General features: G+C 49.2%; 1 protein-coding gene across 9 annotated transcripts in view; it reads right to left on the reverse strand.

Annotated features, from left to right (window-relative positions):
• The window catches only part of HERC1 (HECT and RLD domain containing E3 ubiquitin protein ligase family member 1), a 2,101,515-nt gene that overhangs the window by 554,302 nt on the left and 1,524,441 nt on the right, over window positions 1-22,772 (reverse strand). For all 9 annotated transcript variants that reach the window (XM_086959402.1, XM_086959399.1, XM_086959397.1 and 6 more), the window contains exon 54: window positions 8,358-8,555. In XM_086959402.1, coding sequence (XP_086815528.1) covers window positions 8,358-8,555 — 198 coding nt within the window. The remainder of the gene's footprint in view (window positions 1-8,357; window positions 8,556-22,772) is intronic.

A 22,772-nucleotide genomic window follows, 5' to 3' on the forward strand; every position in this document is an offset into this window, starting at 1 on the left:
CCCATGATGCACTGGGCCAGGGACAGACTGATTTGCATATAGCCAGGTTCTGAGCTGGGATGGGGCAGTGAGATAAATAACGGTGATGGATCAAGCCCTGATCTTTGGACTGGGTAAGAGTGGTCTGCTCAATTCAGACACTCTGTTCATCACCACCCCCTTTTGTGAATCGATTTTGGCCACTATAGGTGTGGCAGGGTATACTCAGACATGAGTCCCTTTCTCACTGCTCCATCAGGATTCAAGCAAGCCGGGCCGAAGAAGGCTGAAATGCCAGAAACCGGTCCCCGGTAGCTTGTCTCCTTTCTGGTAAAGAATTGGCTTGGTAGTTTAGTCTGCCCTGTTCCCATGATGCACTGGGCCAGGGACAGACTGATTTGCATATAGCCAGATTCTGAGCTGGGATGGGGCAGTGAGATAAATAACGGTGATGGATCAAGCCCTGATCTTTGGACTGGGTAAGAGTGGTCTGCTCAATTCAGACACTCTGTTCATCACCACCCCCTTTTGTGAATCCACCCCAGAAGTGAGTCATCTGTCCCCACTGTGAACTCTGGTTGGGGAAGGGAGAGGGATCTGCCGTTGACCCAATCCTGGTTTGTTAGCCACCACTGCAATTGGTGTGCAGTGCCCTCCAAGATCTGGATGCAATTGGAAAGATTCCCCTAATGCTGTGCCCACTGAAACTTCAGGTCCCCCTGCAGCACCCGTATTTGCCACCTGGTATAGTCCACCAGCAGAATGCAGGCGGCCATAAGGCCCAGTAGGGCCATTCTGCTCAAAACACGGGATAGAGGCTGAAAGATCGGATTCATAGCCGAATATCCCAGAATCGCTGCTCGCGAGGATAAGCCCATAACTGCGCTGTGTCCAGAACCGCTCCGATGAAGAGGAGCTTCTGAGAGGGAATCAGGTGTGACTTCGGGACATTGATGGTGAATCCCAGCGAATTCAGGAGGTTGCCGTAGTCTGGAGGTGGGAGACGACCGCCTGGGGCGAGCCCGCCTTCAACAACCAGCCTGATCTGTGGAGATGAACTGCGACCACCGCCATCGCTTTCGTGAACTCCTGAGGGGCGCTTGTAAGACCAAAGGGAAGCACTGTAGACTGAAAGTGCTCTTGGCCTACTGTGAAAAGTAGGTAATGCCGATGGGCTGACAGGACGGGAATGCAAAAATAAGAGTCCTGCAAGTCCAACGCTACCATCCAGTCTCCAGGGTCGAAGGCAGACAGGACCTGAGCCAGTGTCAACATCTTATAATTCTCCTGAGATTCAAGATAGGACGCAGGCCCTTGTCCTTCCTGGGCACCAGAAAGTAGTGAGAATAACAACCACGACCTACTTCTGGAGTAGGAACACGCTCAATGGCTCCCTTGGCCAAGAGAGCAGTAACTTCCTGTTTGAGTAGGGCAGGTGATCATCCGACATGTGATGGAATTGAGGTGGCATGGATGGAGGGGTAGTCTTAAAGGGGAGAGAGTAGCCCCTTCGGACAATCTGAAAAACCCACCTATCCGACGTGATGCTGAGCCAGTTGGGAAGTGATGGCGAATCCTGCCGCCCACTGGCAATTGGTGGCCCTGAAAGGACGGACTAGGAGGGTTTGGAGCCTGCTGCAGAGGGGGCACTGGTGGACTGGCCGGCCGCTGGCCCCCCGATCCACGGTGGTGTGATCCACGTCCCTGGCCGCTCAGAGGCTGGACAGCTTGCGCAGTCCTGTGGATCTGGGTGGAACGTGGCGGGGCAGACCTTCCATATCCACGAAAGGGGCGAAAAGTAGACTGCGCTGGGCGGGAGGTGGAAGCGAGGCTCAACGATCTGGCTGTAGCCCTAGAATCCTTAAAGCGCTTGAGCCTATTGTCAGGGGACAGCCATCGAAGGCCATGCCCAAAAGTGTTGCTTGGACATCATCAGAAAAGCCAGTGGACTTTAACCAGGCGTAGCGTCTCAGTGCTACTGATGTGGAAATCGTCCTGCCTAGCGAGTCGGCGGCGTCCAGCCCACATCTTATGGCGAACTTCGCTGCATCTCTCCCTTCGGCAACTGCACAGGACAGCACGGCCCGGGCCTCCACCGGGCACTGTGACAGCACCTGCACGACCGTGTCCACACCGAGTGGGAGTAACGGCCCAAGAGACATGCAGTGTTCACTGACAGCAGTCCTAAGCTGGAGGAAGAAAACATCCTCTTTCGAAGATGGTCCAGCTTCTTGGATTCTCCATCAGGTGGTGCAGTACGGAATGTGCCCTTGGAAGTCGATGTTTGGACCATCAAGCTCTCAGGGGTGGGATGTTGAGAAAGGTAAATGGGGTTGCCATGGGCCGGGCGGTGGCGTTAGGCAATCATTCTGTCCACAGGAGCCCCTGTGTTGGGCTTGGACCAAGTGCCCAAAAGGATGTCCGTAAGGGTCTCATTGAAGGGCAGTAGGGGCTCCGAAGAGGGTGAAGCACCTCTTCAGGAGGTTAGTCCTGACCACCACCGTAGGAGGCTCAAGGTTTAGGGCCTTCGCCGCCCTAAGGAACACCACTGACGAAGATGCACCCTCCTCCGAAGCCACGGTAGGGGGAGATAGCATGCCAAGGTCTGGGGAGGTGTCCAGATCACTGGCTTCTCCCAACTCCTCTCTCCAGTCTGCTTCCTTTAACTGGTCTGCCAAAGGGTCCACAGACTCCTCCCAGTCCTCCTCACCCTCCTCTGGTAGCCACTCAGAGCTATAGCGAACACCAGGGAAGAACAGTGGTACGAAAGAACCAGTCGGCGTCGGTCCCGACATTGGTCTGCGCCGATCCGGCTTTGTGTCCATATCGAGGAGGAGGCTGGGGTCGATGTCGGCTGGGGACACAACTGGCATTGGAGGGGGCGGAGGTGGAGCGAGGTTCACCGGCGCCGATCCGGACCAGGCCTGGATCCCTGGGGGCCCTGCGGCGTCAGACATCGAAGGTCTGGACCCCTCAGTCGAGTCTGTGGGGCCCGAAAGCATGCCAGCGGAGTCGGGCTGCCCAAAGATGGAATGGAGGGCTTTGTAAAAGCTACAAAGTTGAGTAGGGGTAGCTCTGGCTCCCGAGAAGGCCGAAGTCGACCCAACAGGTTCCGCGGGCGGAGCTAGATGACTACCTTCCACTTCCCACGTTGCGTTGGCGACTAATGGGGAAAACACGAAGAGCGACAGTGCTTCTTTACCTTCTTCTTGAGCTTCGACTTACCCGAAGACTTGGACGAGGAATGGTGGTGACGACTACGCGACCAATCCCGCGACCTCCCTCTCGACCCAGACCTCGAACGGAGCAGACTGCCGGGCCTTGAGAAGCTTTCAGGACCGCTCCCGCAAAGACTTTGGGTTCATGGCCCAGCAGTAGGAGCCTGACTTTGGGTCATGGACGGGCTCCAAACACCAAAGGCACCCAACATCAGTTGGTAACAGGAGTCATAAGTCTTAAAGCCGGTTCGAGGACGGGACATCCCTGCGTGCACCAGGAGTCGAACGACTCGAAAAGATGTTGATAAAAGTCGAAGAAAAAGGAGTAAAAAAGTGACTCGAGGTACTGCTCTCTCCGGATCTGCGCTGGCTGGAGCGAAAAAAGAAAGAACTGACATCAGCGCGCAGGGGCCGCATCTAAGTAGATACCGCAATATCATTCCGGCGACCACAACGCCAACGATGAACGCTGAGTCGACCGACACCACCCACCGACCTGCAGGGGTACTGCTGAAGAAACATTCTCCAGTTCCAGTCTGACGCCTGGATCCTGTGATTCTAAGGTGAGGAATCCATAGCTAATTGTCTCTTTCAGATAATGAAGTTTTAGGAAGTTCTGCAGTTGTCTTTCATTTACCTTGCCCTGCGGTGTTTGTCACACAGTCTGCAAGTAGTGAAAAGAGGGAAGTTGAAGCCCAAAGGGGGAAATGGTGGATCCAGTTTGATATTCCTTAATCTGAAATCCCACCAGAACAAAATGTAATTGTAGGGAAGCCATATATGTTTGTTTTAGGCCTTGCCTGAAACAAACATAATTTGGTGCAGCTTCTGGGGATGGATGCAATACGTTCAGAAACCAGCAGCACAGGACTCCATAGTCCTACTTCTGTTTTTTTTTACAAAAGTTTTGAATGTGTTTCAAATATTGCATGTAGTACAGATACATGTTAAACTAACTGTCCATCTGTAGGTAGTCCATGCCTGCATGGGTTGCATCTGTTCTATCGCTCAACAACATGGAATGTAAGAAAAATGTATATGGTGAAAAATGACGTCCAACTCCTCCTCTTCCCACATTTGCATTGTACAAGGCATTGGTGTATCAAAATAAATAGTAATGTTAACACTGGCGTGCATAGATCATCTCTACAGTGGTTGTGCCACATATAGGTCTCTATTCATAAAAATGGGTTCTCCAACACCTCTTTTTCATTCCCATGATTTCCCTGCCATTTTCTATTATTTGGAGTATTGTACTTTAACCCCTCCCATGCTGGTGATGAACCCCAGCCGTCACGCCCCGCGGTGAGCGTGTGCTGATGACGGCTGGGGTTCGTCACGGCCCCGCCCTGTACTTTTGTTTACCGCACAGCGGTAAAATCGCGGCCTCAGCGAAGGGGTTAAACCAGCATACTTCATTGTTTAATGAAGCTTTGAAAAAGGAAGTGAAGAAGAAGCTATAAAAGACCTAATCTCAATAAAACTATTTGTTAAACTATCTACTGTTAGAAGAGGAGTCATATCCACATTGACTTCTTAACAAGACACTAACACTCACCCATATAGAGACAAATAGAATGTTCTTTCTGAACACAAACTCACAGAGCACCAGTTATCACATGCATGGAGATACTGGAATAAAAAATCCAGTGTCATATAATATATTATAATATAGTCTAGGTAAAGAGACTCATTACAAATTAACATATGATGGGTATAAGCGCCCAGTGAGGCTGTATAAACAGTATCACACAACCAACCCAATAAGTTGGAGAGAATGCAGAAATATATGCAACGTTCCTCATATATCGTGCCTATGGCCCAAAAAAAAGCCCTTCTAGAAAGAGGTACTAAATCGGATACGCCACATTTTAGGGTATCCTCTGCCATACAAGTTTTCCTATACTTTTTGAGGTGGGGACACAAGATTTGAAGTACCAATCTTTAATTGCATGGAACTGTTTAGGAGCTGTGAAAACTGCTATTGCAAAATATTGGAAAAAGAAAGAGGTCTCAGATGTTACTCAATGGCACTCCCATCTGTGGAACCTTAAGGCAATTGAAAAATTCACTTAGAAGATGGCAGATAATGGCAAAGACTGTGAAACACTTGGGAACCTTTGGTGAACTATCCCATGAAAGGTACCCCTCTATGGGTGTGCCCGCTCAACACAAGGCTCTGAACTCATTTTTAAAAAAGAGGAGCTGTTTGGTAATCATATTGAGTTTATGACTGATGGGAGGCATGTCATAGACAAACTGTAGTATAGATGAATTGTTAATAAATGACTGGCTATAGATTGCCCCAACACTGTCATTACCTCTTGAATCCTAAACAATAGTATGGTTAAGGCTATCAAAAGCTGCTGATGGGCCCACCAAGAAAAAGTAAAGATGCCTTCAACCACCTTCCATGCTTAGAATACAATACTGCACACCTTAATTAGCACTGCTAAATAAAGCTATTGGGATGAAACACTAATTGCAAATCAGCCAATGATTAATTGAGGTCCTTATCAAGATGGAGTCTCTAATACGAAGAATACATAGTAAGTAACAAATGATCCTAATGATGTAGCTGTGCAAGGCAGAAAAATGAAATCAGAATCCTGCTAAGATTGCCAGGCTGGGAACAAGAGATACGCTATTGCAGTGGTTCCTAAACATTTTTGCTTTAATCGACATGAGGTGGGTGATTTTTTTAATGTAACTAAAGCTGCGTGTGGTCATTTACAGACAGCACATTTTCCATTTTAATGGCCACTAAATGTGTACATAAATAAAAAAATATTAATCATGTTGGCATCACCAAGTGTCTTGATTTGTTTTGATCCCATTAAAATCGTCATTTCCATCACACTTCAGAACTACAAAAAACAAGTGTGCTTCATTTTTGCTTTTTTAACTGCTGAGTGTGTACAGTTTATTTACAGGTATTTATAGTTTGTTGTATGTTACAAACAAATTCCATCCTACAGTCCATCCTTTCACATTCCCTGTAGCCCAGCAAGTACTGTCGCTTAATTCACTTTATTTTTCTTTCTCTGACTGCAAAATGAGGGGAGTTTGGAAAACACCAATCCCATGTTAAAAGAAATAAGTAGCAATTTGTCAGTAGACATAGCCTGACATTTGACGTCTGCCTTTGAAGAATAACAAATGAGTCATGATAAATATAGAATTTAAAGACATCTTTATGTAATGCTTTGACTTTTGCGACCCACCAAAAATATCAGCTTGCAGCGCACGGTCTGGGACACACTGCACTTTTGTCCAAATAATAATTATTAGGATAAAATGTAAAGACTGAAAAACTGCTTAATTGCGGGAGCATTTCATATGCGGATCTCCCCTTTTCCCCCCAACTACTGTCAACAATATTTCAGCATATTCCCTTTAGACAGGTGAAGCCCACTTTGAAAAGACTCAAATCAATTCTCCTTTCTTTGTGGGGAAATGGTGCCGAAACCAGACAGGGCAGGGATTATTTTCTTTTTTTTAGTAGTTAACCTCTGAACAAAACCTTGAGCAGTTAAATGCCATGGCAGCAAAATATTTGTTAGAAAAACTGGTGGATATTAAGAAACATACTGGTAGGTGACCCTAAACCTGGAGGATGGCTCAAGACTCTAAATCTGTAGGAATAGGACTGAGGAGAACAATCCCAAAATTCCACCCGAGTGCTGAATAACTTAGGAGGAAGCAGTAAAACAAGTTACTGGTCAAAATCATTGTCAATCACATCACAATTGCTAAGCAGAAAATCAAGTTGCAACCCATGATACAGGAGAAAGGTATCCTCCATAAATCGAGTTTCAGTGGGTTGCCCTAGAGCATTGTTTCTCACACTGTAGGTTGCAACCCTCTGATGGGGGGTGAAGCAATTTTTGGTGGGGGCTAAATTCCAATAAATAAATAAAGATGTCTTTAAATTCTCTATTTATCTGGCCACATTAACTGTGCTTGAATGACGGAGGTCCGGTGTCAGGCTATGTCTTCTGACAAATTGCTCCTTTTTTAACATGATGATTGGTACTTTGCAGTCAGAGGAAGTGAAGTGAATTATGTGACAATATGGCTGGGGTAAAGGTGTTTGAAAGGATTGCCCGTAGGATGTAATTGTTTGTAACACAACAACATGTAAATACTTGCACATGAACTGTGCACATTCAGCAGTTAGGAAAGCAAAAAAACAAAGCCAATTTTTTGTAATTCTGAAGTGTGGTTGAAACAAAGGTTTTAATAGGATCAAAACAAATCAAGGCACTTTACTTGGTGGTGCACAAACAAATATTCATTGAAACCCGATTTCCACACAATATAAATTGTGTGCAATATAGTATTATCAGTAAAACTGTATGTCTGTTCATATTTAGTAGCCATTTCAATAGAAAATTTGATTTCTGTAAATGACAATGCGCTACCGCACAATGCTTTAGTTACATTAAAAAAACGCCTGCCTCATGTCCATTAAACCTAGATTGGTCTCAAATGTCTGTCTCTCTAAGAGGGTTGTGGTTCTAATAACTTTGGCAAACCCTGCCCTAGAGGGTGGTACAAAGTCAGGTAATGCAAAAGACTGCTAGCTCTTTTTTTTGTTTTCCCTGACCTTAAATGGTTTGTGTTCTTTTGAAACTAATAGGGAGACGGTCGTGGCATCATGTAAATCTAAATCTAGGTGTTAATCTCTATCTAGAAATTGTGAAAAACAAAGAAATGGGTTAATGAGTAAATACAAATATGGGCATATCGTTTATTCTATCTTCTTTTAAATTATGAGCCCAAAATGTGCTATTCTGACTATTCAAATCCAAGTTCTTATTGAGAGAAAAAAAATCTAAAATCTCCATTCAAAAAGGGCAAATGGAGACCTTGAATGTCGTTTTAGGAGGAGGGTGGGCGAGGTGGGTGGGTGGGCGGGAGATTATGATGCATAGTCACAGATAATACAATGATTTTGAATACTGATACATCAGCTTACAGACTGAAAACTATGTCCTTAATAGATTTGAAAATAGTTTAGCATTTTCTATTTAAATCAATTTAAAACAATTTAAAAGTTGAAAGCAACAACAAAAATAAAGTAAATGGACACAAACATGGTTCCAGAAAAAATATTAATTTTTAGCAACATTTACAATAGTTATAAAATATACCCACCATCTTTCCTATAGCAGTGTTCCAGTTCGTGCCTATGCATAGTGGAAGCATCGAAAACTTCAATAAGGCCAAGTGAGCCATCAATGCGCCCAACCAACAGCATTTCAGAATCATTTGTTCCGGTTCCCATGGGGCTCTCTTCAGGCCAAGACAACGCAGATACCCAGTGCGGCTGAATATCTAAAAGACCTTTTAACCCTTTAAAAAAAAGAAAGATGGATAAAATACGGCCTATATGACTCTGCAGTAAACAGTTTATTTTCTCAAATACTAATATATTTTAAAACAACTAACACACATCAGGTTTTAAAATGAATGGAAAATACCTTGTTCTAACCCATTTATAAATGCACGTAATCCTGTACATAATTGAGGCAAAAATATAACACATTAATCCCCATCATAGACTACCTATTAAACAATAGTGATAACTGACTGCACTATCACCGGTAATTGGTTGAACGGGTACATCTATCATATGCAGAAAACTGAACACCAGCAAACTTGACTTTTCAACATTCAGTGACACTCGATTTGATCAATAGCAACACCTGTTAAAGTTCTTCCAGACAAAGTTGTCAATTAATCGCAGGTTTCAACTAACTTCTCAGAAGGTGGAATTGCACAGCTCAGGGAGGTAGGATTATTTAAAAATTAAATAATTTGAACCACTTCAATGGCGTAACCATCAGCAATAAAATATCTCCATTAATTTCACAAGACACAATGTTGAATATTTTATGCAATGTGATTTCAGTTATTCTGTCTGCTCCTCCTACTCAGTGGGAATGGATAGAGGAGAGATCTGTAGCAGCGGTGCAGATTGCTTAGTCAACTTCACTCAAATTGAACATCCATATGTTCACCAGAAGAAGGCAGTAACTGAAGACGGAGGCAGAGTGAAAATGTATCTTTCTAGGACTCGCCCTGAGAAGCAAGTGTGCAGCAGTGTTTCAACCTGGGGTAGTCTAACAAATTCACAAGGCAAGATGAGATGAGGATACTTCACTTCCTGTTGGCCGATATCTATTTTCCACATTAAAGTTGAAAGCTGAAGAAGAGATTAAAACGGGGAACAGCCATTACAACGCGGTTTTTACCACGCGTTGCTATTACATCGCATGCGATTTTACAACGCATGCGATGTTACAACACGTGGTAAAAAACACGCATACCATTACATCGCATGCACTTTTACAACGCATGCGATGTAATGTGTAATGGCTGCGGCGGCTATTCATGTCGATGTGAGGAAACTTAGGCTGTTTCCTCACAACAACGTGCACTAAACAGGAAGGAGGAAGCAGGAACCGGGAGCAGAGACGGCGATGCTGGGGAGGAGAGAGGTAAGGGGGTTTGAGCCTGGGTGGGGGTTACTTTTGTAAGGTTTAAAATAGCGTAAAAGTAGTCCTCTAACGTTTTAGTGTTTTTTTGCAGTGTAGTGTAGTGTATGTATGTATGTATTTGGCATTTATTAGGCGCATATATCACCCGTAAGTCTCACAGCGCATAGTGTTTGTTTAGTGTAGTGTATTAGGGTTTAGGGTACTGTTGTAGTGATTTAGGTTTTAGGGTAGTGAAGTAGAGTTTGCGTAGTGATTTAGGTTTTAGGGTAGTGTAGTGGTTTAGGGTTTAGGGTAGTGTAGTGTTCTAGGGTTTAGAGTAGTGTAGTAGTGTTTCTGTAGTGTCGTGTTTTAGGGTAGTGTAGTGTTTTAGGGTTTAGTGTAGTATAGTAGTGTTTGTGTAGTGTTTTAGGGTGGTATTGTAGTGTGGTAGTGTTTTTGTGGTAGGGGTAGTGTTGGGGTGGGAGTAGTGTGTTGTGTAGGTGTAGGGGTAGGGATGTCACTTACCTTGCAAACTTTTACTACAAGCATTGCTTTACCACGCATGCCTTTGCGTTGTAATGGCATGCGTGGTAAAGGCATACTCGTGCTAAAAGTATCCGATGTAATGGCATGCGATGTCATTGACATTACGTAGTAATACCTGCATTGTAATGGCACGGGTGGTATTACTTTGCGATGTAATGACATACATCCGATTAAAACTGTTCAAATGCAGAGGAGAGCTTGGGGGAAGAAAAAGAAAAGACTTTGGACTAACAATTCTGTGATTCCACTCGGGAGTTCTGACTTTTTTTCAAGTATATATTGGAATAAACTGGAATTGAACCTTGAGTAAGGTGCATTCAAGCTCATCAAAGGAGTATTACCAACTAATATCACCAGTTGTGGGGGAAGTTCTTCAACAATTTTAAAGGTAACCAAGTTGGTGCAGAACATACCTGTGCCAGTCAGTTGTGCCTTAACTGTTTAATGCAAGCATTTAAGTGCTGTGAGGTTAAGAATATTGGCAGAAAAATAAAACAATGAAATGCTTTTTTCAGATCACTGCTTCTAGAAAAACAGACGGTGTAGGCGCATTAGCAGTGTTGCAAAGGTATGGTGAGATTATGGCCAAGGATTTGAAGCAGCCAACAAATAAATCATATAGCTGTAGGATGCAATATCAACAAATGCTGAATCATTAGGATCAACAACAGTAGGTACTAACACTTAGTAACTGTCCTTCACATGTAAGTTTCTTTCTTCATAGTTTTGCTTTGTTACTTAGCTGCTTGGATGACATGTTCTATGCCTCAGTAATAAGATATGTATCCAGTTTTTTAACACTGTTCATTTAGACAATTATTTACCGGCAAGATGTTCACGAGGGGGAACTGTGGAATCCATCACAAAATGTATTCATTACTGTTCACACAAACAATTAGGCACTCAACAGATCAAGGTAGAGTTTTAGAGACATGCAAGTGGGAAACTGGGATGCATAATGGACCCACGAGTAGCTAATAATTAAATTGCATGGTTAAGGAAAGAAGAGAATTAAAATATATGAATTAAATGAATAAACAACAAATATATCTGTGAATGTGTAAGAAACCAAAACACTTTTTTTTCAAAGGGGGAACATCTCTTCCTTAAACATTGCTTTGATATCTGCAGTTCCTTTTCATTAACCCGTAGTCAAATGCAATTGAAATAAACTAACTGGACTGATTATGGCTTTAATACTACATTTTGAGAGCACAAATCTTCAGAAACGTTTACCTTCGGGTTCGAATGAGAAGAACACTGCATTGTCCCTTAAAGTCATCAGGCTGCTGCAGAATTCCAGGCAACAGTGCAGTCTGAGCTAGCTACAAATAATGTGTGCGTATTGAGATCCTCGTAATTATGAGTGCGATTACTGAGAACTGACAATGACCTATATATGCATGCTTGGATGAGTTACTGTAAAGCGCAAATCTAGCTAATAGGCAGGGAACGCTGGGCAATGTGTGACTGGAGGGGTAGCTTGTTTATACGTACAAAACTGAACTGCTACTGCACTGTGACGTCTTCTTTAAAGAGATGCTTTTTTAGGTCCTTTATTTTTTTCTACTTCTTCGTGTCCAGTCGATGATGTCTAGGCTGGAGGGATGGCTTAAAATGGTAAACTTGTCACCCAGATAAGCTGGAGTGCCAGTTGTTTTGGGATCAGGTGACGATGTGTGGTTCTTAGACGGAAAGGGCAATCGGGCACTGCAAATAGAGTAGGGAATTCCAAGTCTCTTCAGATGTCATCTATTGAACATCAGTAGAAAGGTGTTTTTAAGAGAAGACTTGATTAGGGTGATCATGGGTTCTAGCCATTCCATAACCATGTACACTTGCTGATCCAAGTCACGGGTGTAACAGAAACCTCTTAGGTGTCTCTTTCAGCCATTTACTAGAGTTCAGTCCTCACATCATACCGCAGGCTGTAGCCCGTTGCACCCTGTGTGGAAAAACAGTATGGCTGATGCTGTTCAGCAGAACAAAACATCAAGTAACATGTTATTGTTACAACACTGGGACATTCAATCATCATCATCTCTCTTAAGAGGCCAGGCCAGGGAAAAATTAAACAGCGAAGCCCTTTTCCTTTCTGGCTCATGATGGACCCACTGCTGTAAAACAGAGGGAGACTGCACCACTGACATGGGCAGATTATACTATAATGAGCAGCAGACAGGCCAGAAATTAGGAATATATATCTACAAAGTAACATACTATGTTTTGATCGCTTTTAATTACAGGTGACTACTGCTGTTACCAAGAGTTAGCAGTTTGGGAAGGCAAGGCGAGCATGACAAAAGACACACATTTAATATATGAGCAATATTTAATTTTAAAATGTGTATAGCTCCTACAAGCATTTCCTGTAGACAGCAGAGCAGAGCTATCCTTCAAGGGACTCGGATAAGAAAGTAGGCCGTATAGCTCTGTCTTAGGTTATACAACAGTTACAAGTTCAGACTTCAAACATTTGAGGTAACTGTTAAGTGATAGAATTTAAAATCTCAGACCCCAGTCAACAGCGCATTCTTGCAGGCTACTGACACACCGCATAACTGGTTAATAATAAATTAGCCCTACAAAGTGAGAGTAGGAGAGTAGGGTCTGCAATCCTATGATCACCCCAGATTTTTGCTTTTTGCTTCACTGGTTTACGACTTTCCCTGGCTGTGGGCCTGCTAAACAGACCCACAGCCTGTTCTCTCTCTAAATTGACACGTGTACCTTAGGTGCATTTACCAATTGGCACTGGGCCACCTTATCAGTCCCTGTACCCAGGGCATAGGTGTACCCAGGGCCTACCAGGGGCTGCAGCATGTATTATGCCACCCCTGGCTGGCCATCTAAATCGGACACAACTGGCTGCACGACAGCTGGGGCAAGGTGGTGTAATCACCCTTTGCTTTAGATATAGTATTCCTATATCTAACCCTAAAATGGACACATGTATTCCTATCAGTCACTCCTATGGCAGGCGTTAACAATCCTGGAGGCAGAGTGCTTGGAATTATGTGAGATGGTGCTCTGGCATGAGCTGAGCCCGTTTGCAGCTGGCCGAACCAAGTCCTAAAAGCTGTTCCATAATAACGCGTACCATATACTCTCAAGTGCATTATAATCCTCGCGGTTATTTGCTATCTTTGGTATCGCTTTATCAAAACATGTCGAGTAAGGTGTCATACGAATTGGAATACTAACCCCATGCCAATTCTGGCGACGGGGTTAGCATTCCACCCTTCTAGAGGGACACAACATGTATGTAACTGTGAACCCCGGTTAAAGTTAACTCGAGCCTCAGCATCACAAAATGGATGCTGCCACCACAGACACAAGTCTGACCTCCTGCTGCTGGGAGTCCTTCCAGCGAGGAGAGCTTGGACAAAGGGTTTCCTGTCAGGGGCGGTGCTAGCACCATCCCAGACAGGGTTTTGTGTATCCCAGGTAGGCAGGGCTGAGAGGAAGGTGACTGCAAGTGGCACTCCGGTGCTCACTATGCATCTGCCAGTTTGAACCAGTTCCAGGGGCACACCAGCCCCTGAGCTGGAGAAAGTCCGGACAAGGGAGAGGGGTGTAACCACCCCCCTCCTGGTCCCACCCATGGGCAGGACCTAGTCGCGTGCCAGCCCCTTTCTTTAGTATAAAGGTAGGAGCGGGCCCCCTTCCCAAATTAGATAATTCTGAATCTTGACTACTTTCCACGAAAGAACTCTTGAACATTTCTGAAGACTCTCCCTTGTAGCTAAGGAGTAGCCACCCTGCACCAGCGGGCACCATCTAAGCGCATGCGGTTTGCTGCAAGTCCATCCTCCGGATCAAGACTGCCCAGCTTGACGAGACCCGGATTCCCTGGCACCTCTGACCTCTACCTACATCATCAGCCCAGCTGAGATTCGTGGGTGTGACGAGACCTGAAGGGACCGGCCATCTTCAAGACTGCACGACGCCTATCCAGCACGACCGCCGAGGGATCCTCGAGTGAGTGCTTTGGGGTTTGAGAAGCCCTAACCCTGAGCAGCTCCAGCACTGAAGTCCAGCCCCCCAGCATCCACGAGATCTGCGTGGGGCCCTTCTGCTCTTTGCTGCTCACCGCGTTGTCCGGCTACTTGCCTGCTGGCTTGTGGCCCTCCTGACGACGAACCACGACACTTCCATCGCTGGTCTGGTTGCTCCAGACTGGCCCTTGCTCCCCTCAAACAGAGGAGCACCCCGGACCCTCCTGGTCCACTCCAGACGCCATCTTGAGTCCACCGCGTGGGCTTGCCTTTGCCAAGGTTTGTTGCCCCAATCCTGGGTCCAGCATCGCTGACAGCAGACACCTTCATGGGACAGCTCGCACCTCCATCCTGGTCGCCAAAAACGCCTCCTGGTCCGAGAGATTGCAGAGCCCAGCGCCGCCCACTCACCTGGTCGAGGTGACTTCATCCGGTGCCATCCTGGTGCCCATCTGATCACTGGCTAGTGATCAAGAACTGAGTCCCCTCTGCTTTCAGGTCGTCTCCATCTTCGATCCAGGCTTGGATCACATCGAACATCATCACTGGTCGCCTGCCAGCAACTTCTTCTTTCAGGCTCCATAGACTGTAACGAGGATTCCCGACGTCTTTTGAACCCTATGCAGCCGCAGCCCCTGGGCTAGGTAACCTGAGCATTTCGGTGCTCCAACATAGGTTCACTATCTAAGTGTCCAGATCCTTTTTCGTTTTCAGCCTAACAAGTTGGATTCGTCCGATAACTGTAACTTTACGAAATCTAGCATCCATAGACTTTGTCCCGCATCCCGCGTGAGAGTGCACACACTGCACCCGATCTCCCTTGGCCTCCTGCTCCTAACCTTAGGGTTCTGTAGTGTAGTCCTAGCGATCCTGAAGCCTCTGGATCTTGTTACTTACCTGCTAGTATTTCGCATTCCACTTTTGTAGTATAGCACAAGTTACTACTTGTGTAACGATATATCTGTAAGAGACATTAGTTAGTGATAGATTCCTTACCTTAGAATATCCCCAGGCGTCAGACTGGATCCGGAAACTTTTGCGTAGCAATACCCCTGCGCGCTGGTAGGCGTCGTCTGCGGCTCCGCGTCCGTCGTCGGCGTCGTGAGCGCCGGGATGACGTCGTCGGAGTACTTAGACGGCGCCCATGCGCGCTGACGTCAGTTCTGATAACACAGCTTTTCCGCGCCAGATACGCAGAGCCATGATAGAACTAACACTGGTGCCATGAAACTAGGGCCCTGAAAGGGGATGACCTTAACCCTAGATATCGGTTCGCAGAACGGGGAGGATGGGTGGGCGGTAAGGAATCTATCACTAACTAATGTCTCTTACAGATATATCGTTACACAAGTAGTAACTTGTGCATCTGAAAGAGACACGTTAGTGATAGATTCCTTACCTTAGAATAGATACCCCAGCAATACCAACCCCGGTGGTGGGTCTGCGAACCAATATCACACCAGAAAGTCCTGGAGGACGGAACGGCCAAAGAAGCCATCCCTCCGGACTTGACTGTCCAGGCAGTAGTGTCTTGCGAACGTGTGCAGCGAGGCCCACGTGGCTGCCTGACAGATGTACTGCAGGGGGACACCGCGGCCCAGGGCAGTTGTCGTTGCCGTGGCCCGAGTGGAGTGAGCCCGCAATCCAGCCGGGGGCTCCTTCCTCGCCATGGAGTAACATGCTTGAATACACAAGATGATTCATCTTGAGATGGTCCTCTTGTGCACAGCCTTTCCCTTCTTCGCGCCCACGTAACCAACGAAGAGTTGGTCATCCACCCGGAATTGGCGTGTGCGATCTAGGTAGTAGGAGAGCGCACGTTTTGGATCCAGACGGTGGAGCCTCTCCTCCTCTTTCGAGGGATGCGGAGGCGGAAAGAAGGTGGGCAAAGTGATGGACTGCCCGATGTGGAAGGCCGTGACAACCTTGGGCAGAAAGGAAGGCCGTGTACGTAATACCACCTTATCAGGATGAACAGACAGGAAAGGTGGAGAAGAAGAAAGAGCCTGGAGCTCACTCACCCTCCTGGCAGAGGTGATGGCAACCAGGAATGCCGTCTTTAGAGTAAGGAGACGAAGGGGGCAGTTATGAAGTGGCTCAAAGGGAGCACACATCAGATAGGTGAGAACCAGATTCAAGTCCCACTGGGGCATCACGAAGGGAACAGGAGGGAACATGTGCGTGATGCCCTTCAGAAATCTACTTACAATAGGGGACTTGAATAAAGAAGGCTGATCTGGTAGCCTCAAGAAGGCTGATAGAGCAGAAAGGTACCCTTTAAGAGTGCCCAGAGCAGAGCCCTGCTGGGCAAGGGAAAGAAGAAAGAGCAGCACTTCCGAAAGGGGTGCAGAGAGAGGATCCACAGCCTTTGCTGTGCACCATGCCACAAATCTGTTCCACCGGCAGGCGTATACCGACTTTGTGGAGGGACGCCTGGCTGCCAGAATGATATCACAGACTTCGGGAGGCAAGTCAAATGGCCTCAACTGCCGCCGCTCAATCTCCAAGCTTGTAGGTGGAGACTGGACAGGTTCGGGTGCAGGACCGTCCCCTGCTGCTGCGACAGAAGGTCCTCCCGAAGAGGCAGACGAATCGGGGGATCGACTGACATGCTGAGTAGCTCGGGATACCAGTATCTTCGTGCCCAGTCCGGAGCCACAAGGACGACCTGGGCCCGGTCGCGCCTGATCTTCTTCAGCACTCTGGGCAGAAGTGGTATAGGCGGAAAGGCATACAACAGACCGCAGCTCCACTCGCGACGAAAAGCGTCTCCGAGCGAGTGCCGCCTTGGAAACTCCAACGCGCAGAACTGCTGACATTGCGCGTTCTCTTCTGTGGCGAATAGATCTAACCAAGGCTCTCCCCACTGTCGAAAGAGACCTTGCGCCACGTCCGAGTTCAGACGCCATTCGTGATCCATCATGCACCGGCGGCTGAGTTCGTCCGCCCTGGCATTCAGAGAGCCTGCCAGGTGTTGAACCACCAGGGTCACGCCCTGATGTTCCAGCCACTGCCAGAGGCGCAGAGCCTCCTGGCAGAGGGTCCACGACCCCACACCGCCCTGTTTGTTGCAGTACCACATGGCGGTGGTGTTGTCGGTGAACACTTGCACCACGCTCCCCCTGACAGAGGGGAGGAATGCCTTCAGTGCAAACGGAATCGCCCGCAGCTCCAGAAGGTTGATGTGGAGCCGGGACTCCGCCGGAGACCAGAGGCCTCTGATCTCCGCCTCTCCCATGTGGCCACCCCAGCCCTGGAGGGACGCGTCCGTCACAACTACGTGCTCCGGCTGGGGTAGGAAGAGGGGTCTGCCACTGACCCAGTCGCGGTCCGTGAGCCACCACTGCAGTTGCTTCGCAGTGCCCTCCGAGATCAGGACACGATCGGACAGGTTGCCCTGATGCTGGGCCCACTGAAACTTCAGGTCCCACTGCAGAGCCCGCATCCGCCACCTGGCGTGACGCACCAGAAGGATGCAGGAGGCCATCAGCCCCAGAAGCCGCAGCGTCAACCTGACCGAGACCCGGGATAACGGCCTGAATACAGGAATCAGAGCCTGAATATCCCGAACCCGCTGTTCGGGTGGGTAAACCCGAAACTGCGCCGAGTCGAGAACCGCTCCGATGAAGAGGAGCTTTTGAGAGGGACACAGGTGTGACTTCGGCACATTGATGGAGAACCCCAGCAAGTGCAGGAGGTCGGCCGTAGTCTGGAGGTGGCTGACGACTGACTGGGGCGAGCCCGCCTTCAACAACCAGTCGTCGAGGTAGGGGAAGACTGATATCCCCTGCCTGCGCAGATGGGCTGCGACCACCGCCATCACCTTCGTGAACACCCGTGGGGCGCTGGCAAGGCCGAAGGGGAGCACGGTAAACTGAAAGTGCTCTTGGCCTACCATGAACCGCAGGTAACGCCGGTGGGCCGGCAGGACGGGGATGTGGAAATAGGCGTCCTGCAAGTCCAACGCTACCATCCAGTCTCCCGGGTCCAGGGCAGCCAGGACCTGAGCCAAAGTGAGCATCTTGAACTTCTCCGTCCGGAGGAAGCCGTTGACGTTCCGCAGATCCAAGATAGGGCGTAGGCCCCCTTTGCCCTTCTTGGGTACCAGAAAGTAGTGGGAGTAACAACCACGTCCTACTTCTGGCCCAGGAACGCGCTTGATGGCCCTCTTGGCCAAGAGGGCCGAAACCTCCTCTCGCAGAAGTTGCAAGTGATCCCCCGACACACGGTGGTATTGAGGTGGCATGGATGGAGGGGAAGACTCGAAGGGGAGGGAGAAACCCCTTCGGACAATTTGCAGCACCCACCTGTCCGAAGTGACTGTATGCCAGTGGGAGAGGTGATGGCGAACCCTGCCTCCCACAGGCGTCACATGGGCCTGAAAACTCGGACTAGGAAGGTTTTGAGGCGGGGGCTGCTGAGGGAGGTGTGGACTGGCCTCGCCGTTGGCCCCGACCACCGCCACGGCGGTTCCCACGTCCGCCACCGCGTTGCTGAACATTCTGCGGCGCGTGGCTGACGGTCCGTGGTGGGGCGCCCCTTCCGTGGCCACGAAAGGAGCGAAAGGCACCCGATTGCTGGCGTGGGGCCGTAAGGCCCAAGGACTTGGCCGTGGCCCTGGAGTCCTTGAAACGTTCCAGCGCATGGTCTGCCTTGTCGCCGAAGAGGCGACGGCCATCAAACGGCATGTCCAGGAGGGTGGCCTGGACATCGGCCGAGAAGTTGGCGGACCTCAACCAGGCGTGGCGTCGAACCGCCACCGTCGTTGCCATCGCCCTGCCCAGTGAGTCCGTGGTATCCAGCCCACACCGGATAGAAAAACGTGCCGCATCTCGGCCGTCCGCAAGGGTTTGGCTGAGTTTAGCCCTGACCTCCTCAGGGCATTGTGGCAGCACCTCCGCAACCGTGTCCCACAGGGTGTGGGTGTAGCGGCCCAAGAGACAGTTGGTGTTCACAGACCGTAGCCCTAGGCTCACAGACGAGAAGACCTTCTTCCCGAACTGCTCATATCTCTTGGATTCCCTGTCGGGCGGGGCCGACGGGAATGCGGATTGGGAGTTAGAGGCCTGGATGACCAGGCTGTCGGGGGTGGGATGGGTGGACAAAAAGCATGGGTCGCCCGGTGCCGGGCGGTAGCGTCTGGCCACGTTCCTGTCCACAGGGGGGCCTGTGGCGGGCTTGGACCAAGTGCCCAGCAGAACGTCACACAAGGCCTCATTGAACGGCAGGAGGGGCTCCGTGGAGCCGGACTGCTGTTTGAGGACCTCAGTGAGGAGATTAGTCCTCACGGCCGCGACGGGGAGCTGAAGGTTTAAGGCCTTAGCTGCCTTCGTCAACACTACGCTGTAAGCAGAACCCGCCTCCGAAGCCACAGTCGGGGGCGACGTAAATCCAGTGTCTGGCGAGGTGTCAATACCACTGGCCTCCCCAAGCTCATATGTCCAGTCCTGATGCGACTGGCAATCACGTGCCAGAGGGTCCTCGGACCCCTCCCATTGCTCCTCGTCACCTGGCTCCTGGAGACCAGGATTAACAGCCAGGGCCTCCTCGTGGAGATAGAAGTCTCCAAAGGCCGACGGAATCGGCGCCCAGCGGCGCCCCTCCGACACCTGAGTAGGACCGTAGGAAACATTGGGGTCGGCAACCACATCGGCTGCCGGGGACGACACCTGAAGGGACGGCGCCGGCGAGGTCGTAAGGTCGACCGGCGAGGTCCCGGATCCGGAGCCGGATCCAGCGAGGTCGCGCGGCGCCGGGACCGAAGTCGCCAGCGGCGCCGGGCCCGAAGTACCCGACGTCGTCGGGGCCGAAGCGCCCGACCCGGAAGGACCTCCAGACGGAGCCGATCGGCCCGAAGGCGCCACGGGAACCGACTGAGGAGGGAGGGCCCTCATGGCCATGAGGTACCTCTCGACCTCCTCCTGCGACGCGCCGTGCCCAGGGACCCGAAGGTGTGGGGCAGGCGGCGACGCTTGCGACTCCCGCGGAGCCGCGTGGGCGGTGTCGCCAGAGTCCCCGGCCGCATCGAGCGAGCGTCGGGGCGGGTCGGAGGACCGATGGTGTCGCTCCGACCTCTCATGCCTCTTACCTGAGGACTTGGAACCAGACGATCGGTGTCCACTCCCGGAACGTCGATGACTCCGACCTCGCGACCTGTCCCTCGACCTCCCGTGGGACCGGGACCGGGACCTGGAGCGGCGCGGGGCCGAGTGCCTCAGCTCGAGACGCTTGCGGGACCGCTCCCGCCTAGCCTTCGACGTCAGAGCCCGGCAGTCGACGCAGGTTCGATCGTCGTGGTCGAGGCCTAAGCACTTCAGGCACCGGCGATGGGGGTCCGTGACCGACATGAGTCGGCCGCACTTCGAACAAGGCTTGAACCCGGGCATCCCTGGCACCGATAGTCGAGACAGTCGACTAAGAGAAGATCAAAAAGGATCAAAAACTATTCAGTCAAAAAGTGACTGGGGGTAGAGCTTCTTCCGGATCTGCGCTAGCTGGCGCGGAAAAAAGAAGAACTGACGTCAGCGCGCATGGGCGCCGTCTAAGTACTCCGACGACGTCATCCCGGCGCTCACGACGCCGACGACGGACGCGGAGCCGCAGACGACGGCTACCAGCGCGCAGGGGTATTGCTACGCAAAAGTTTCCGGATCCAGTCTGACGCCTGGGGATATTCTAAGGTAAGGAATCTATCACTAACGTGTCTCTTTCAGATTGGTTTTTCGTGCCCCGCGGGCATTTGTGTAAATTGTGCAACTTAAAATATTTTCTTAAGAGTTTTGTTGTGTGCTTAGCTCCCTGACTCATAAAGAGATCAGGGTAGACTCGCTATAAATAAATATCCTTTTATTTTCATAACAACTTGTGTGGTGTCCTTTCACTTGGTGTTCAAGGGGTATATGTGATGGTATAACAGCTGGCTTAACACGCCCTCTAGAGTTTAGCCTAAAGACTGCTCTTGTCCATGCTACTAGGATAGCTGGTCTATAAGGTTGACTTACAACCAATCATCAATAAGGGTCGTTTGGAATGATACATAGTGATCACTAGAATAGTGAGCACAGCATATCAGGCCAACTTCTCACATTGGTGAGCAGCGGTTGGGATTTGAGCTTGCTGTTGTTTTACCACAGGTATTCTAAGAATATCATTTGAAAGATCACATAAGTACCAAGGTACATATAACTTAGCTTAGAATACTCTGAGTTCTACTGAACCAGCTGTTGTAGTTCAACAGGGCTTAGCACACCCTGACTACAACTCTTAGCAAGGGATCAGTAGGCAAACAAATAGTGTAGGTAAAAGCACCACTTACACCTCACTAGAAAAGCATGCCAGACAAAGGAGGGAACTCAGAGGCCCCCCTTGTGTCAGTTGACCCTCCACAGGTCATATCAAGATATGCAGCTCTTAGTTTCCAGGAGATGAGACAGGTGTGTACCTCCAGGAAGCTAAAACAGGGTTCTAACCCTACCATCCCATTCCTGATTGGTCTCTTAGAGACTTATGATGCCAGGAGGGCTTCTAACACAGGCCCTCCTAATCCAGATGGGAGCATGCACCCCTTAGAGGGAACCCTTGGGGACCCTGACCTCAATGGAACAGTTAGTGAAGGAGAGGAAGAGGATCAGGAGTTGCCAGGGGATGAGGCAGACAAGGGTCAGGTAGAAGTCAGTAGACTCACCAGGACCAACTTAAGCAGGCATGAAAATGGACTTGGGGGACCCCCAGGCCCACTCTCAGGCAGGCTTAACATTGGGAGTGGACGAGTTAGGTCTCTATCCAGAGGCTCTAACAGATCCAATCGAACCAATGGCTCTCAGACCTCTTCTCACAGAGGGATGACATCCCCTCAGAGGAGAGAGCATGAGGCCAAGATGAGGGAAGTCAATCTGAGGATTGAAAGGGAAGAACTTGCCCTAGCCAAAGAGAGACTTGCCTTTGCTAGAGAGCAGAAATTGAGTGGGGCAGACCCCACTTGTGGCAGCATTTTACCTAGAGAAAAGGACAGGAGTTTAGACACTAGACACCTGAGTAAGATAGTGCCCCCCTTTAAACAAGGGGATGACATCCACAAATGGATGACTGCTTTGGAGAGGGCCTGCACTGTCCAGTGCGTCCCCCAAAGTCAGTGGGCAGCTATCTTGTGGCTCTCCTTTGAAGGCAAAGGTAGAGATAAGCTCCTCACTACTAGAGCTGAGGATGCTAACAATTACCAAGTCCTGAAGAATACTCTGATTGATGGGTTTGGCTTAACAACTGAGCAGTACAGGTTGCTGTTCAGGGACACCCAGAAAATTCAGTCTCAGGATTGGTCTGACTTTGTGGATTGTGCCACTAAGGCTTTGGAAGGCTGGTTGCTGGGTAGTAAGGTTACTGATTACACAGGGTTGTACAATCTGATCATGAGAGAACAGATTTTAAATAACTGTCAGAACCAGTTGTTGCATCAGCACCTTGTTGACTCGGATCTGACCTCTCCCCAAGAATTGGGAAAGAAGGCAGACAGATGGGTCAGAACAAGGGTCAAGCAGAACCAGGCTCAG

This window comes from Lissotriton vulgaris, chromosome 2_2 (assembly GCF_964263255.1).
Source record: "Lissotriton vulgaris chromosome 2_2, aLisVul1.2, whole genome shotgun sequence".
Classification (NCBI taxonomy): domain Eukaryota; kingdom Metazoa; phylum Chordata; class Amphibia; order Caudata; family Salamandridae; genus Lissotriton; species Lissotriton vulgaris.